General features: G+C 36.4%; 1 protein-coding gene across 1 annotated transcript in view; it reads left to right on the top strand.

The window, feature by feature from the left end:
- Positions 703–14,511, top strand: part of LOC105172219 (serine/threonine-protein kinase EDR1) — a 19,636-nt gene continuing 5,827 nt past the window's right edge. Inside the window, exons 1-4 of the mRNA XM_011093591.2 lie at positions 703–1,160; positions 6,361–6,783; positions 9,642–9,745; positions 13,683–14,511. The exon at positions 13,683–14,511 is cut by the window's right edge and continues 16 nt beyond it. Coding sequence (XP_011091893.1) covers positions 786–1,160; positions 6,361–6,783; positions 9,642–9,745; positions 13,683–14,511 — 1,731 coding nt within the window. The 5' untranslated portion in view covers positions 703–785. The remainder of the gene's footprint in view (positions 1,161–6,360; positions 6,784–9,641; positions 9,746–13,682) is intronic.

Below are 14,511 nucleotides of genomic sequence, written 5' to 3'. Positions count from 1 at the left end.
TTAATCATCACTCATATATTTCGACTAGCATCTGACTTGAGCGTCGGAGTGTCTTCGTTGGGGACCTAACCAACTAGTTTGACGTGTTTTCTGATCCTCAGGAATTACTAAGGATTTGGTACGACGTGGCACGATGGATATCGTAAATTAAGGTCACTATAATAGCGCTCGATCAGAACATATTTAGAACAATCTTATAACTAAATATATATGAAAAAATTATAAAAAATAGATTAGCTAAAAAGTTATTTACAAGTAATCCTACCATAAAATCGCTTTACATTAAATTTTGGATCCCGTCCACTCCCGTAAGAAACTATGGACCCTGTCCCTTCCCCCTCTCCCTTTCCCTCTCTCTTTCTAATAAGCCTATCATCAAGTCATTAACGATATTTCTTCACATATTAAATAAAGGGATAAATTATATTGATATTTTGATATTTTCTGTGATTAAATCAAATATAATTATTTTTTTTAAAATTATAGCTATATTTTATGAAATCGTCGTTGGAATTCATATATCTGTATTCAAATGCAGAATTTATTCAAGTTTTTTTAAAGAACATTAAACTAAAAATATAACTCTAATTTTATAAAATACAATAAATATTTATATAATCTAATCTAAATTTGGCTGTGCCAAAGTAATTTATTCCTAAATAAAAATAAAATATACCAAGGGGAAATGAACAGTTGTTGACCAGAAGTTGTATGTATGTAAAGATATAGGACACAAGGAAGCAACGCAAAGAAGTCTGTGTGGAGAGAGAGGCGGAGGAGAAGAAATGAAACACATTTTCAAGAAGCTTCATCACCACCCTAACCGTTCTAATGAGAACCCCCAACAACCATCACCACCTCCTCCACAATCTCCGTCGTGCTCCGACAGCCGCACCACCTCCTCTTTTCCGGCTACGGGTTCAACCACCACCACCACCACCACCACGCACAATAATGCCAGTAGTGAAAGTAATAGCTTGCAACATCATCCACAGCAGGATTATTACGCCTCCGAGGAGGAGTACCAGGTCCAGTTGGCCTTGGCTCTAAGCGTGTCGTCTTCTAGTCAAGATTCTGCCCTTATTGACTCGGACAAGGCCCCGATCCGCAACACTGATAACGCCAACGCAGCTGCCGACTTGTTGTCCCGCCGCTATTGGGTCAGTTCAGCTTGCTTGTTCTTGACCTAGTCAGTTGCTTACTCGTGCACAGCCGTATGTAGAACCTAATATGAATTTGGGTGGAAAATGGCTCCTCTATGAAGCTATTGAGCAATCTTATGATTGTTCTTTTTAATAGAAGTCTTATGATTGACCAATTTTTGGTTCATTTTTCTAACCCTTAAAAGTATATGAACTTATGGAATTAGCTATCAGTCTGAATTTCCGTTCTCTCATGTTCTTGGACTACAACGATGTGCATATCTATAAGTAGTGAAGGTACTTTTCCTTAGTTTCTCCTTCTCCTTTTCTCTTTTTTTGATGATTTGGCGTGGTAAGATGGCTAATTGAAGTGTATAGCGCTAGTTGGTTTCTGAGCACCCGGGCCAAACTAGAGGTTGAGAAATTTAGAACATGTGTTTAAGCAAATGAAGCATGAACCTTTTAGCTCACATATTGAGGTACCTCTTGTTGTAGCTTCAAGATAGAAATGAACAAGAAGTTCTTTTGATATATCAATCATTTTTTATGTTTCCTGCATTTCTTCCTAGTTATAAGTGCATTTCTTTTTCCATTAGAACATTTTGTATGGCATCCCATGGTTCTTGAATAAATAGGCTGATGGATCAAAAGTTTTATTAAAAGAATTCTTTGTCCTAAATTCTAGATTGTCAAACCATTGCCATCCATTCTATGTGATTGCATCAGTATGGTAGACAATTGAGCTGGACTATTAAGATTAGGATCCTTCACCGACTGTGCAACATTCATTCATATGAAATGAAAATTTTTACTAGTTTTTCATAATCGCTAATTTTTTAAATTTGGTGTATCATCAATGCTTACATACTCTTAAAGCTTGTAGGAAACTGAAACACTTATTCTCTCTGCTTCTTTTTCTTTCTCTACCAATTTAGTTGTCTTGGTGATTATGCATTAGTAGGTTGCGTTCTTTTGCATTGTGGTGGTCCTCCATGCTTTTCATCAATTAGGTCTTTAGATTTGAAGATTGTTGATTTAATTGTGAGAACTTATGACGTGAATATTTTCTGCATTAAATAGAGATTACAAATGAATATACAGAATTACAGATACAACAGGTTGTAATCTTTCGCGAAGAAATTTGCTATAATCAAATTGGCTCCTAAAAATCCTCAACATTAAAAGGAAAGAGATAAATTACAGATATTTACAATTCCTTATTCTCTAATTTTGATCTGAAAGCCACACTCTTCCTTAAGTTGTATTATAGATGTTGCGCAAACCTGGCTTGCTTATTGGTCCTTCAAAGTTAGTAGAGCCTTTGTAAGGATGTGAACTATTTGTGATCTTGAGGGAACATTAACCAGTTGCACAAGCTCTTAGTCAATGATTTTAGAATAAAATGTCTATTGATTTCAATGTGTTTGGTTTTATCATGGTGCACAAGATTTTTGGCAATGCTATTTGTAGTTGCGTTTATCACAGAAATCTTAAAGATTTCTATGTGGTTATACCAAGTTCCATGAGTAGCCTTTTAATCCACATTCCTTGACAAATACCCCATGCAAAGACTCTGAATTCAGCTTGAGCACTATTTCTTGCAACCATTCTTTCTCTTGTTTTTCCAAGTCACAAGATTTCCCCAAAGAAAAGAGCAATAACCTGAGGTTGACCTTATGTCTGAGATCTTTCCAGCCCAGTCTGCATCTTAGTGGACTTCTATGCCTCTATAGTCATCCTTCATGTGTAATAAGCTTACTCCGGTAGTCAGCGTAAGATATCCCAAAGTCCTACCCAATGCTTTCTAGTGTTCTTCGTACTATTTGAACCGACTCTCACACCCACAACAACACCAATGTTAGGTTTAGTATGTGATGGATAAATGAGTCAACCTACAAGTCTTTGGTATCTCCTGTTGTCCGCTAGTGCATTGTCATTGTTTATTCCTGTCTTCTTTCTTGAGTCCATGGGTGTTTTTGCTGGTTTACAGCCAGGCAGGTCTGTTTCCTTGAGCAAATCAAGGACATGTTTATGTTGAGAGACAAAAATTCCTATCCTTGACCTTTGCATTTCCATATGAAAGTGTTTGAGATATCCCAGATCTTTGATCCCAAATTCTTTAACCAAGCCTTTCTTCAAGCAGAGGAGGTCCTGCTTGTCATCTCTTGTTAGGAGGATATCATATCTATGTATACAATAAAGACTACACTCTTCAAGATTCTTAGTTCAGATCTTCATAAATAGAGTATATGCCTGACACTGATTATCCATGTTTAATTGTTGCCTTGGTAAATTTATCAAACCAAGCACCAAGAGATTGCTTGAGACCATAAAGTGATTTTCTATTCTACAAACCTTTTCCTTACTAGAAGAAGTTTCGATTCCCTGAGGCATGTTTATTTAGTTGTCAATCCAAGTTAGTTACCAAAGAAAAAGTTACCCGTCCCTCATCGTATTGATTTGGCCCTCGGGGCCAAGGTTTCATGATAATTGATTCCATAGGATTATGTAAACCCCTTTGCTGCAAGCTGAGCTTTAAGCCATTCAATACTCCATCAATTTGATGTTTGATAGTAACGACCCACTTACAGTCCACGATTTTCTTCTTGGGAGGAAGATATGAAATGATTGAAGTTCATTCGTTTCTAAGGCTTTTGATCTCCTAAAAACTGCATTCTTCCAACCAGGACTTTGAAGGGCTTCCTGGATAGAGTTAGGAACTTGTACACAATCAAGCTTATAAAAGCTTGACAATGTTGAGATAGCTTTTGATATGAAATGAAGTTCCTATGATGATTAGTACATGCTCCTACTCATTGTCTTGATGTTACTGGAACATCCAAATCAATAATAACTGGAGCTACCTTCTAAATGTCACAAAGCTCCTCACCCGTATGATGTTGAGAGTAGATATTAGACTCAGTTCAGAGTAGACTCATGATTATGTGTTGGATGTGTTGAGAGCTCTACCTCGTAGGCATTCACAATCTGGTATAGACAAGAAATTCATCCTTGCAGTTTGGCCTTGAGAAACACACTCACTTTCTTCTCTCAATTCCGGTGTTATCTGTGAGCTCTCAATTTTTTTGACTATGTCATTCTAACCTGGCTGTGGTGTGAGAATCTTCAGTATTAGACCCATCATTACTCCAGTTTAGTGCATAATCTTTGGAGTGTATGTCCTTTGGAACAGTGATTTTGAATTCTGCTTCTTGTATGTGCTGTTAGGAACCTTTTGGTTTGTTGGCGTGCAATACCATGTCCTTTCATCATATTAAGTGAGATGCCTCCAAATATCAGCATCTGAGGACCTATGTTTTCTCATTTGTTTGGTGGTGATAGGAGGAAGAAATCAGCTCTATTAACAGTAATCCTCCTTCTAGCTCTCTGTTTATTGACACTTAAGAGAAGAATCATTATGTTGTACTGCCCCACAGGAGCTTTACTTTGTAATCAGCAGGTGCAGGAGGCTTGAAACTCGTGCATTCTTTTTATGAAGTTTAGGAATTATGTAAGAACATTCCTGTTCTGTTTAAATTAATTGAAGTGTTCTCATCTTGGTAGATAGAGCAATGGAGCAGCTTCGCCTGGATTCTTTCACTATAATTGTGGTTAATCTGTCTAATTGATGTTGGACATACTATTCGTCACCGTCTAATTACGAATTTCAGTTTTATAATAGATGTGACAAAGAGCTTGTTATTGTTCCTAAACAACTGGATGGAGAATCTTTAGTTCCACCAAACTTGTTCTATTGCTTGACAGCATAGTGATAAGCTGCTCCAAGAAATAATCTTTAGCTCTTTCTCAGATGATTCCCCTTCATATGCAGCATTCCTAAGAGAACAGATTTTCATTTTCTACTGAGGATCTGCATTCCAAAGATCATAATCTGAAGCATTTGTCCCTAAGTCCATATTTGTCTGAAGCATTTTCCTGGTGATCAATTCATCTTTCTTTAATACAGTCATTCATTTAATATGGTTCTCAATAGAGGAATTACAATCTGAAAACAGTTGAAATTGATTTTTTCCATTTAAATCTGGTTCTTAGTGAGTTTTTCCTTTTTTTCTTTTTAATATCATTAGGAATATAGGTCATGCCTTCTGCACCTTCTCAATTCCATTAAATCAATTGAAATCTTGACAGAAAGGAAATACAAAAGAAAAAATAAAAAAGCTTTTGGTTTCTGAGTTTGTATTTAAAAACTGGGAAGATAGTATACGAGCCCATCAGATATCCACCTTTTCTACATTATTACAAACTAAAATTTCTTCTGGTGCCTTAGTGGTGGAGTTTACTATTGTTTTCTGTATTTTGCTTCCAAGGCATTCACTGTTTTCTTTATTTTACATAGAGAAAGCTCTGCTTGTCAGTTTGTTTTTGATGGAAATTTTCCATCTTCAAGTTGCCATAGTGCTGGTTAGGCTCTTGATATCAATGTTAGTGAAGGATCTTTAGACATCAGCATTAAATACTGCGGTAAAACTGATTTATGCTAGGCAATTTTTAGATAACTTGCGTAACGTGCAAATTCTTTGATGCATGAAACTAGGAGTATGTGAGTTATATACATTAAGATTTTTTTGTCTCTATGGAAGAATTTCAAAGTTTAAGCAGCTGCAGAAAAATGGTCTAGTGGATAAAAAGGTGTTTGATGTCGTCTAGACAAGCATTGGGTATTAGGCATCGGCTAATTAGTATTATATTATCTTACAAAAGCAACAGATATTTTACTGAATGTGATTCTGATAAAGAAGGTGGTGTGCTAGATTTGAAAGTATTACTAACTTGTGGCCCAAGGGACTACGAGCCTCGGTAACCTCGTGTACCGGAAGGCAACATGAAAAGACAGTAAAATATAAATGAAATGTAAAAGTATAAAACTGAAATATAGGGTTCAGACATGAAAGCATAAATAAAGGTGCAACCAAAGTCCTAATACTGGACAGAAATTCTTTCATAGATTGGAACAGTTTAAGCTTTGAATTCTTTGGGCCTCATTTTGTGTAGACTTTTTGGTTTTTAGTTGAGGTCCTTGGTCAAGATTTTGTATAATTTGATTGGCTGCCATTGTAATCATGCTAGAGTATTTAGGATTTGGGCTTTTGTAATATGATTTATGTTTTTATTGAACTGATGTGTTGATGATGATATAATGCACTTCATCTAATCATTCAGTAACAAACTTTGTTATTCTATTTTATACTCTTGTCAGAATTTTGGAGTCCTTGACTTCGAGGAGAGAGTGGTAGATGGTTTCTATGATGTGTATAACCTATCTGCAGATCCAGCAGTTCGAGGGAACATGCCTTCTCTTACCGATCTTGAAGGCGACAGTGGGGGTTCTGAGTATGAGGTTGTCGTAGTTAACAGAAAAATAGACCCTGCTCTGGAGGAGTTGATCCAGATAGCGCACTGTGTCGTTTTAGATTGCCCTACGACTGAAATCACTCTGCTTATACAGAGACTTGCTGAACTTGTCACAGGGCACCTTGGTGGCCCGGTACGTGATGCAAATATCATATTGGCGAAATGGATGGAGAGAAGCTTGGAGTTGAGGACATCTCTCCACACCACCGTGCTGCCTATTGGGTCCCTGAGAGTAGGCCTCTCACGTCATCGGGCACTGCTTTTCAAGGTAAGATCAAGATTTCAAATACTTTTTGCAGTTGAATTCTGTAGGTCCTGTATAGCAGGTATTCTGTCATAGGTAAATGTGGTGCGTTGCATAAACGGATGAAGTATCATTGGTTATTTTAGTGGGACCTCTAGGTGTCCTCTACTCTCAAATAAGTTCTAACCCTAATTATTGAAAAAGGCTTACACTTTCCTTTGCTGTGAAATGAGAAAGAATTCTCACGTTGATTTGACTGATAATGAAAATGTTATGCAGAAGCTCTTTCCTAACATAGTGGTAAGTACTAGGAATCTGTTAGAAAAGGAAGAAACTTCAGAGCAGAAACAAATTTCCATGACTCCTCCTAAATAATGATAAATAATTCTCAGCATATATGTCCTAACAAATGAATGGTGCTCTATATTCTTTCCTAAATAATGAATGAATTCACCATAATCTTGTCTGAATCATATACAGTTAGCTGCTTCCTAAGAAAAACAATGATGATTATTACTTACATTAAGTAATCTGTCTAAATCTCCAAACCGTGCTCAAGCTGAGGAATGGATATTCATCATTCCCTGTTGAGAGTCTGGAATCAGGGTCTTGGGACAATCTTCACTGAGCTGTTTACTTTTTATGAGCCAAAATGATACTTTTTTCTCCAATTTCGTTTTTAACGAAACTTTATGTTACCTGACATGCTTCACTCAATCATGCTGGTCAGGGTTGTTCATGATGATGATGGCAGTTTTGCTGTCACCATGTAACTTTGTAGATGAGGATATAGGAAAACTGCATTGTCATTAACCTCGCCGACCAAATAACACCTAAAATCCCTTGAGTAAACGCCTCTGCTCAGTCTGCTCACTACTTCCAGCTGGAGCAGCCTGTTTCTTGCTCCTCTGTTTGACTAGGTTATCCCTCAAATTCGTGCAATAGCCATAAGTTCATATGCTTTCTTCAACTCTCCTGGACCAATATGAAAGTGCAAATCCCTCTATGCTTGTTTCTTCATTCTTCTGAACACCAAACCTCCTCTGGTTGCCCTCTAGATACTTCAACGTATTATCCCTCAAATTCGTGGACTAGCCATAAGTTCATATGCTTTCTTCAACTCTCCTGGGCCAATATGAAAGTGCAAATCCCTCTATGCTTGTCTCTTCATTCTTCTGAACTCCAAACCTCCTCTGCTTGCCCTCTAGATACTTCAAGGTATGGTTTGCGGTATCTATATATCTTAAGTTGGAGACACTAACATAAGATGCCTGGGTTTTTAAGGGGCACATTAAGCAGTCTTGTAACTAACTTTTCGCATCTATCTATGTTTGTTCATGGAAGGATTGTCCTCACTAGCTCTCATTTCCAATTCTTCTTTAGTGTTCTCCCAGCTTCTTCCAGCAAATCGACTTTGTATTTAATGAAAAATTGGAAACACCATCTTGACTTTGGTGGTCTGCCTTTTGGGGAAGTGACTTTGGAGCACCTGTATCTTCCTTTAAAATTCTTGCCTCGTACCTTTTCTTGAGTTCACAAAAATCTCCATTATCATCCTCTATTTTTATGATATCCAAATGAACAATTCAAATGCATGCACTTACTTCTTTCTTTATGAAGATGGTATGATCTGCTTGTCCCTGCCTCTATCTTTCTGTCCATGTGTGGTGCTGAACCTTTTGAACTAGCCTATGCTGACTATTTGAGCTACAGATAGATTTTCTGAACCTGCATACTTTCTCTTTTTCAATCCTCGGACTAGGAAACTTGGGGGAATCTCATGTAAACTTTTTCTTCTAACTCGCTGTTAAGGAAAGCATTTTTATGTCAAGATGATGAAGTTCCCAGTCTCAATTTTGCAACTGACAAGAGAACTTTGTTTGTCTTCAGTTTTGCTGTGGGACGAAATGATTTCAAATAGTTTATTCCGTAGGTCTGAGTGAATTCTTGAGCACCATGTGTGCTTTATACTGTTCGATATCACCATTTGCCTTCTACTTAACAATAAACAGTCATTTGCTTCCAAGCTTTTTATTTTCTGGAAAATCTGACATCCCATTTCAGTGCGAAACTAATCAACATCACAGATCAAGGAACCTCTAACAAAAGATTGTTTTTTCTCTTTGCTGCAAATATTGGATAAGTCCTCTGAGAAATATTCTCTCATTTATTACTAAGAAAACATCAATGGGTGTTTGAAAGATAGTTATAAATAGTTTGTGGAATTGTTTCAAAATGGACCAGGCCTCAAACTTTTGTTTCATCAAATGTACCCAGCAAACCCTTACTTTCATCAATTGTACCCAGCAAAACCTTGTGTGATCATCTGTTTCCATAAATGATTGGAAAAATTTAATTATATCAGGGCAACCTCTAAGAGATGATGGTTTTTTCTGTTCGCTCCACCATTTTGTTGGGGGTATAGGCTAACATTGCTGGCATCCCATTTCATCCAAGTATTGGATAATTCATTTGAGAAGTATTCTTTTCTGGCATCGGTAAGAAAAGATCAATGCGTGTTTGGAAAATGGTTGATGAGTTTTTGAAATTGTTTGAAAATGGATCAGGGTTCAGACTTTTCTTTCACAGATATATACCTTGCAAACCCTTGTGCATTTACACGTTCTCTGAACAACTGGAAAACCTAATTGAAAATGTATTTATGAAGTTTTAGGTGTTTATTTTCTCTTAAACAATGCAATTCTTTTTTTTTGGTAAGAGAGTGAGAGACATATCTAGATGACATGCTATAATTTTTCGTCCAAAAATTTTTATTCTGTGCCTTAAGATTGTGGCTCGAGGCCTGTTATTATGTTACAGGATTCCCTTGATTTTAGATTATGCTATTAGAGCTACATGTAATTCGTTTTGCTTGACTGCAGGCATTAGCTGATAGCGTTGGAATAGCCTGTAGACTAGTGAAGGGTAGTCACTACACTGGTGTGGAGAATGCTGCTGTTAACATCATAAAGTTACATGATGGCAGGTAATCCAGAAGCTCCTGACATTTATTTTCTCGGGATAATGTTATGGCTTTCAATTAGGTTGGACTTGATAAAACTCAAAGGGTATGTTACACACTAGGTTAACATAATTCGTGCATATATAATACTACTCTGTCGCCTGGGCCCAATGTACGAATTGATAGTGGGAGCATCTCTCTAAGAAGACTTAATTTTTGCTAGTTTGTGACTGAAATTTCTATAATGTGCAAACTTATTTTATGTTGTTAGGGACTTAAAAGATATAAATTCTCGATGGGAACTTATTAAAGTTGCACTCTATGGTTGAGGTAGACACTTTAGTGCTTCTTAATCCCTTCTATTTTTAGTTTTTTTTAAAAAGAAAATTATTAGAAGTCAAAGTCAAAGAAAAACTATGTTGGTTACGATATTACTTTTTGTTTTCTTCGTTTGGTAATATTAACTAAAAGACAGAACCTAAGTCACATAGTTCATATTGGTGGCCAGTGCTCTTGTGACTTCGGGATGGCAGTGCCGCTCTAGAATATATTAAGTCATGCTTTATTATTTTGTAAATCATCTTTGATTAATTATTGCATAAAGGATAAACTTGAAGTTCTGTTTTTTTTTTTCTCTCTTCTTTTTTTTAATCTATATCTATACATATGTCTTTCCTCTTTTACTTTTGGCAATTATTTTGAAATTTGGGATCCAAGGATAAGTCCATATTCAATTCCAACTGTACCCTCTCCTATCTACCATGGGTTTTACAAACAAATGGATCACTGTTTATCAAAAATCAAATTTTGCTTGGGATACTCTATGCAGTATATTTGAAACTGTGGATCTACTTAAATTAATTAAATTTTTATATCTTTTGAGAATTTTATTGAGTATAATATATTTTGAAACATTTCTATAAGAGACGCTCTAAGCTGCTCCTGCACTTGTGAAATTTGATTTTTGCAGCCCGCCCGCCCTCGCACCCGACTTATGACTTAGGTTAGACCTACGGCCCCCCATAGTTTGGTCTATTTATAATTACTATCTCGTTCTCTGAGAAATTACAAGCACCCTCATGGTATTTTTGTGTGGCCAACTCTGCACCCTTTTATATGTTGTCTTTAGGGTTCCGTTTAATAACGGGTGAACTTTCAAGAATGCCCTTCCATAGGCGAGAGATGATCTCTGTCCAATTTCTAAAAAAGCGGGGTGGTGATTGCACGTTTTTGAAATTAATAAAGCTTTTAAAAATGTTTAAAATGGTCTAAGGTTTAGAAAAGAATTATCTGCGTTTTGCAAAACGGACAGAAAATTACAATCATGATTTTAAAATCAATCAGTTAAGACAGTAGCTTAAAATTTTCCGCAATCTGGCATTAAAAATATAGTCAATTGCTGTTAGTGGGAAAAGCCATTTTTGGTTCAATAACTTAGCTTCCATATCATAGTCGTTTGAACTAATGGATCTCCAATTAGCCTCTTAGATGCAATTTGTGCTTAATAAAATTTAGAAAATTACGCAAGCAACCCTAAATACGTATTGTATTTTATTCAATTAGTTATAAATATAGTAAGATACACATTTATAGAGTACATATATATGAATGTTTTCTAGTAGAACTAAATATATATGTTTTAACCTTTTCTTTTGGAAAACTATTAGCATAATGCTGTAACTTCGAGGTAGCAATAGCAATCAATAACTCTAAAAGACGAGCTATAGCGCGTCTTTTTTTTTTTTTCCGAATTTTCAGGCTAAGCTGAAAAAAATTGGGCGCCCAATTATTTCCGAAGACTGGCCTTCGTCCGGTTTAAATAAAGGCTTGGATTGTTGAAGCCAGCCTTTTGCTTACTTAAATTCGGAAAAATAGAAAAGAACAAAAAGAAAGAAGAGAAAACCTTCAGCTACGAGTTCTCTCTCTCTCTCTCTCAGTCTCTCTCTTCTCTACCGTCTTCAAATAGCAACGTCGTCTTCACTCAACGGCTCCTAGAACAAGTTGTTTTACATATTTCTTTTATGGTATAATGGTTAAATAATTTCTGGTGTTTATGCTTAATTGTTTGTGAATTATTTATGTTAAAAGCTATTGATGTATGAATAAATAATTTATTTCAGTAAATCTGCACCCTGCTTTTATTAAAGCGCACATTGCACTGTGCACCACAGAACACGTTCCATGGTTCCAGGGATCTTTCCGCCATGATGCGCCATTCTTTAACAAATATCATCTGAAAGATTAGGGGGCTATTTGAAAAATTTCAAAACTGTAATCATAATTTGGCCAAGCCTTAGGGGATCTAGGTGTAATTTAACCATTCTTGAAAGTTCATGCTTAGATAGGTACATTCTTTGACAATGTCTATTAATGATTGAAAACATTTGCAATCATATCTGTGTGGGGAGAAGTTGATCGGAAAGGAGACAGCATAAGATGGAAATAGCACGCTTCAAAGGTTTTAGCTCTGTATCTAAGTTGCAGCTTATGCAGGAGAAACCGCGTCATGGTTTAAACATAGAAGATCTTGAATCTTACTGTGATTTGGTTCTTGTTTCTTTTGGTTTTGTTTTAACTATTGAAAGAACTGTAACCAATATGAATTGATATGGGAACTATTTGTCTTGCTAGGCATTTGTAACTGCAGTTTTTGATGTTTCCAGTTAAGGTTCATGGTGATTTTGTCCTTGAGATCAGATCTCATTATAATGCTTTCCTACCTGAAAGTCAGAAGTTGCTTTTGCTGTCACCATAGCAGATGTTCAATTGGAATCCTAATTGCTTATGTGTTGTTCAAACTGAAAATCATGTTAGATGAGGAAGCCTGATATGGTATTCTGTTTGATGCAATGCCCATTCCTATAGCATAGATGAAAGAATAGCAGAAGATGTGCAAATTCCAGTGGAAGGAAAAAGTGGATATCTTTGGGACTGCAAAACTTGATTTGGCTTGTTTCTATCACAAGAAATTTCTTCTTATTATTGTAGAGATTCAGGGTAACATATGTATGGATAAATTGATTGCACTGGAATGTCCAAAATATGAATAATTTAAGTTCGTGCCTTATAGTAGGTGAATAAAGACAAAGTGTTGTTGGTTTCTTGTTACCAATGAGACTGTGGATATAGTTAATGATATTCTCCTGGTAAACCTTGGCACTGCAGGAGTATACTAGTTCTCTTAAACTCCTTTCATCCCTTGGCTAATATAACTAATCTACAGACTTTTAACCTGGACTGGTCTTTGTATGCATAGTAGGCTGTAGGAGTTCCATTAGTTTTCAGTATCATGTTGTATTAAGGTCTCTAATTAGTAGACAGCTGCTTAGTTTATTTGGGTAATCTTCTGGGAGACAATTTGGATCTTTTATAACTGAAAGCATGATACATCTAGAAAGGGTGGGGATGAGCACTTTTTTCTTCTTCTCATCAGGAAGTATCTCTTTACTTGAAGTGGTATTAGTTTTTAGTAATACCGTTACATAAACATATCTGCGTCAATAATAACTCTATTCTGTGACTAGGCCTTGTAGAGCCCTGATAGAGCTGATTTTGGTGCCATTTTTGTTGCTAACTTTGGTGGTTGAGGGGCTGAGGCATGAAGTGATGTATGCTCATTCCGAAAGACCCGCACCTTAAATATGTTAGGCCTTTTAGTTAAGGATTTGGTCCCTGCAATATTTTTATATTAGTAGGTTTCCTGATCTTTTTTCATTATGAACATAATAAATTAATTTCAAGAACTAATATGATTTCCAAACTAAAGGAGCATGTTATAACTTGTAGTTATAGTTTAGCTTCAAGCTGGCGTAGCATTGCTTTTACCATCTCAATCTTGGAATTTGTTCACATTTTGCTATACAATTAATATGCAGAACTTGATGTGTATATTTAATAAACTAAAATTTTATACATGTCTATTCTCTGCTTCACCTAAAGTAAATCATTTCATTTCATGCAGTGAGTACTTGGTCGATCTCATGGGAGCCCCTGGGACACTAATCCCAGCTGATGTTCTCAATGGAAAGGATACTCGCTTGAAGTATAATCCTCAACCAAGTAGGCTTCCAAGTCTGGATACAACTAGTGATGCTGAAGTTTCTACAACACAGCCCGGCCAGAATTCTCTGAGTGGATATAATTTGTCTCTTGGTACCACATCTTTGAAGCCTGAAACACTGCTTTCATCACTGGATGCTAGTATTAATGATGGAGTTGGGACTTCCGGACTAGATGACAAAGTGCCTTCTCCAAATCAGTTGGATCATAGTCTTTCACAAGCAATTGGAAGTTCATCGTATAAAGGGGGTCGTGCAGCCAATTTAACAGGTGACAGTGTGAGGATACATCAAAATGTGGTTCCATATAGTCCAAAAAGTTCTGAAGACCCAAAAAATCTTTTTGCTGATCTTAATCCTTTCCAAATAAAAGGATCTGGCAAAACTGTGGTGCAGAATGATCTTGCAAATGAAATTGGTAAACTGCAATTTCCTAAAAGTAACATTGTCGGCAGTCGGCCTCCTGCACCCTTGATGTGGAAAAATCGTCAAGCGTGGAATGAGGTCCCAAAGGAAAATGAATGTGATTCTGGGCAAGGTTTATCTGTGAAGAACAAAGGAGCTAATAAAGGCAACACATCATCAGCTGTTTCAAGAAGCTCAAAAGTTCCATCCAGAACCCCAAAACTCCCTGAAAATTCATTTAATAATCCTGGAGAGAGAGGTGACGGTGCTCTGTCTGATAAAAAATTTAAGTTTGCATCTAGTGAACATGGACCCAATCGATTGTCT

Source organism: Sesamum indicum, linkage group LG10, assembly GCF_000512975.1.
Source record: "Sesamum indicum cultivar Zhongzhi No. 13 linkage group LG10, S_indicum_v1.0, whole genome shotgun sequence".
NCBI classification, from domain to species: domain Eukaryota; kingdom Viridiplantae; phylum Streptophyta; class Magnoliopsida; order Lamiales; family Pedaliaceae; genus Sesamum; species Sesamum indicum.
Note: the sequence above shows the minus strand (reverse complement) of the source record. Positions and strands in the feature narration are given on the sequence as shown.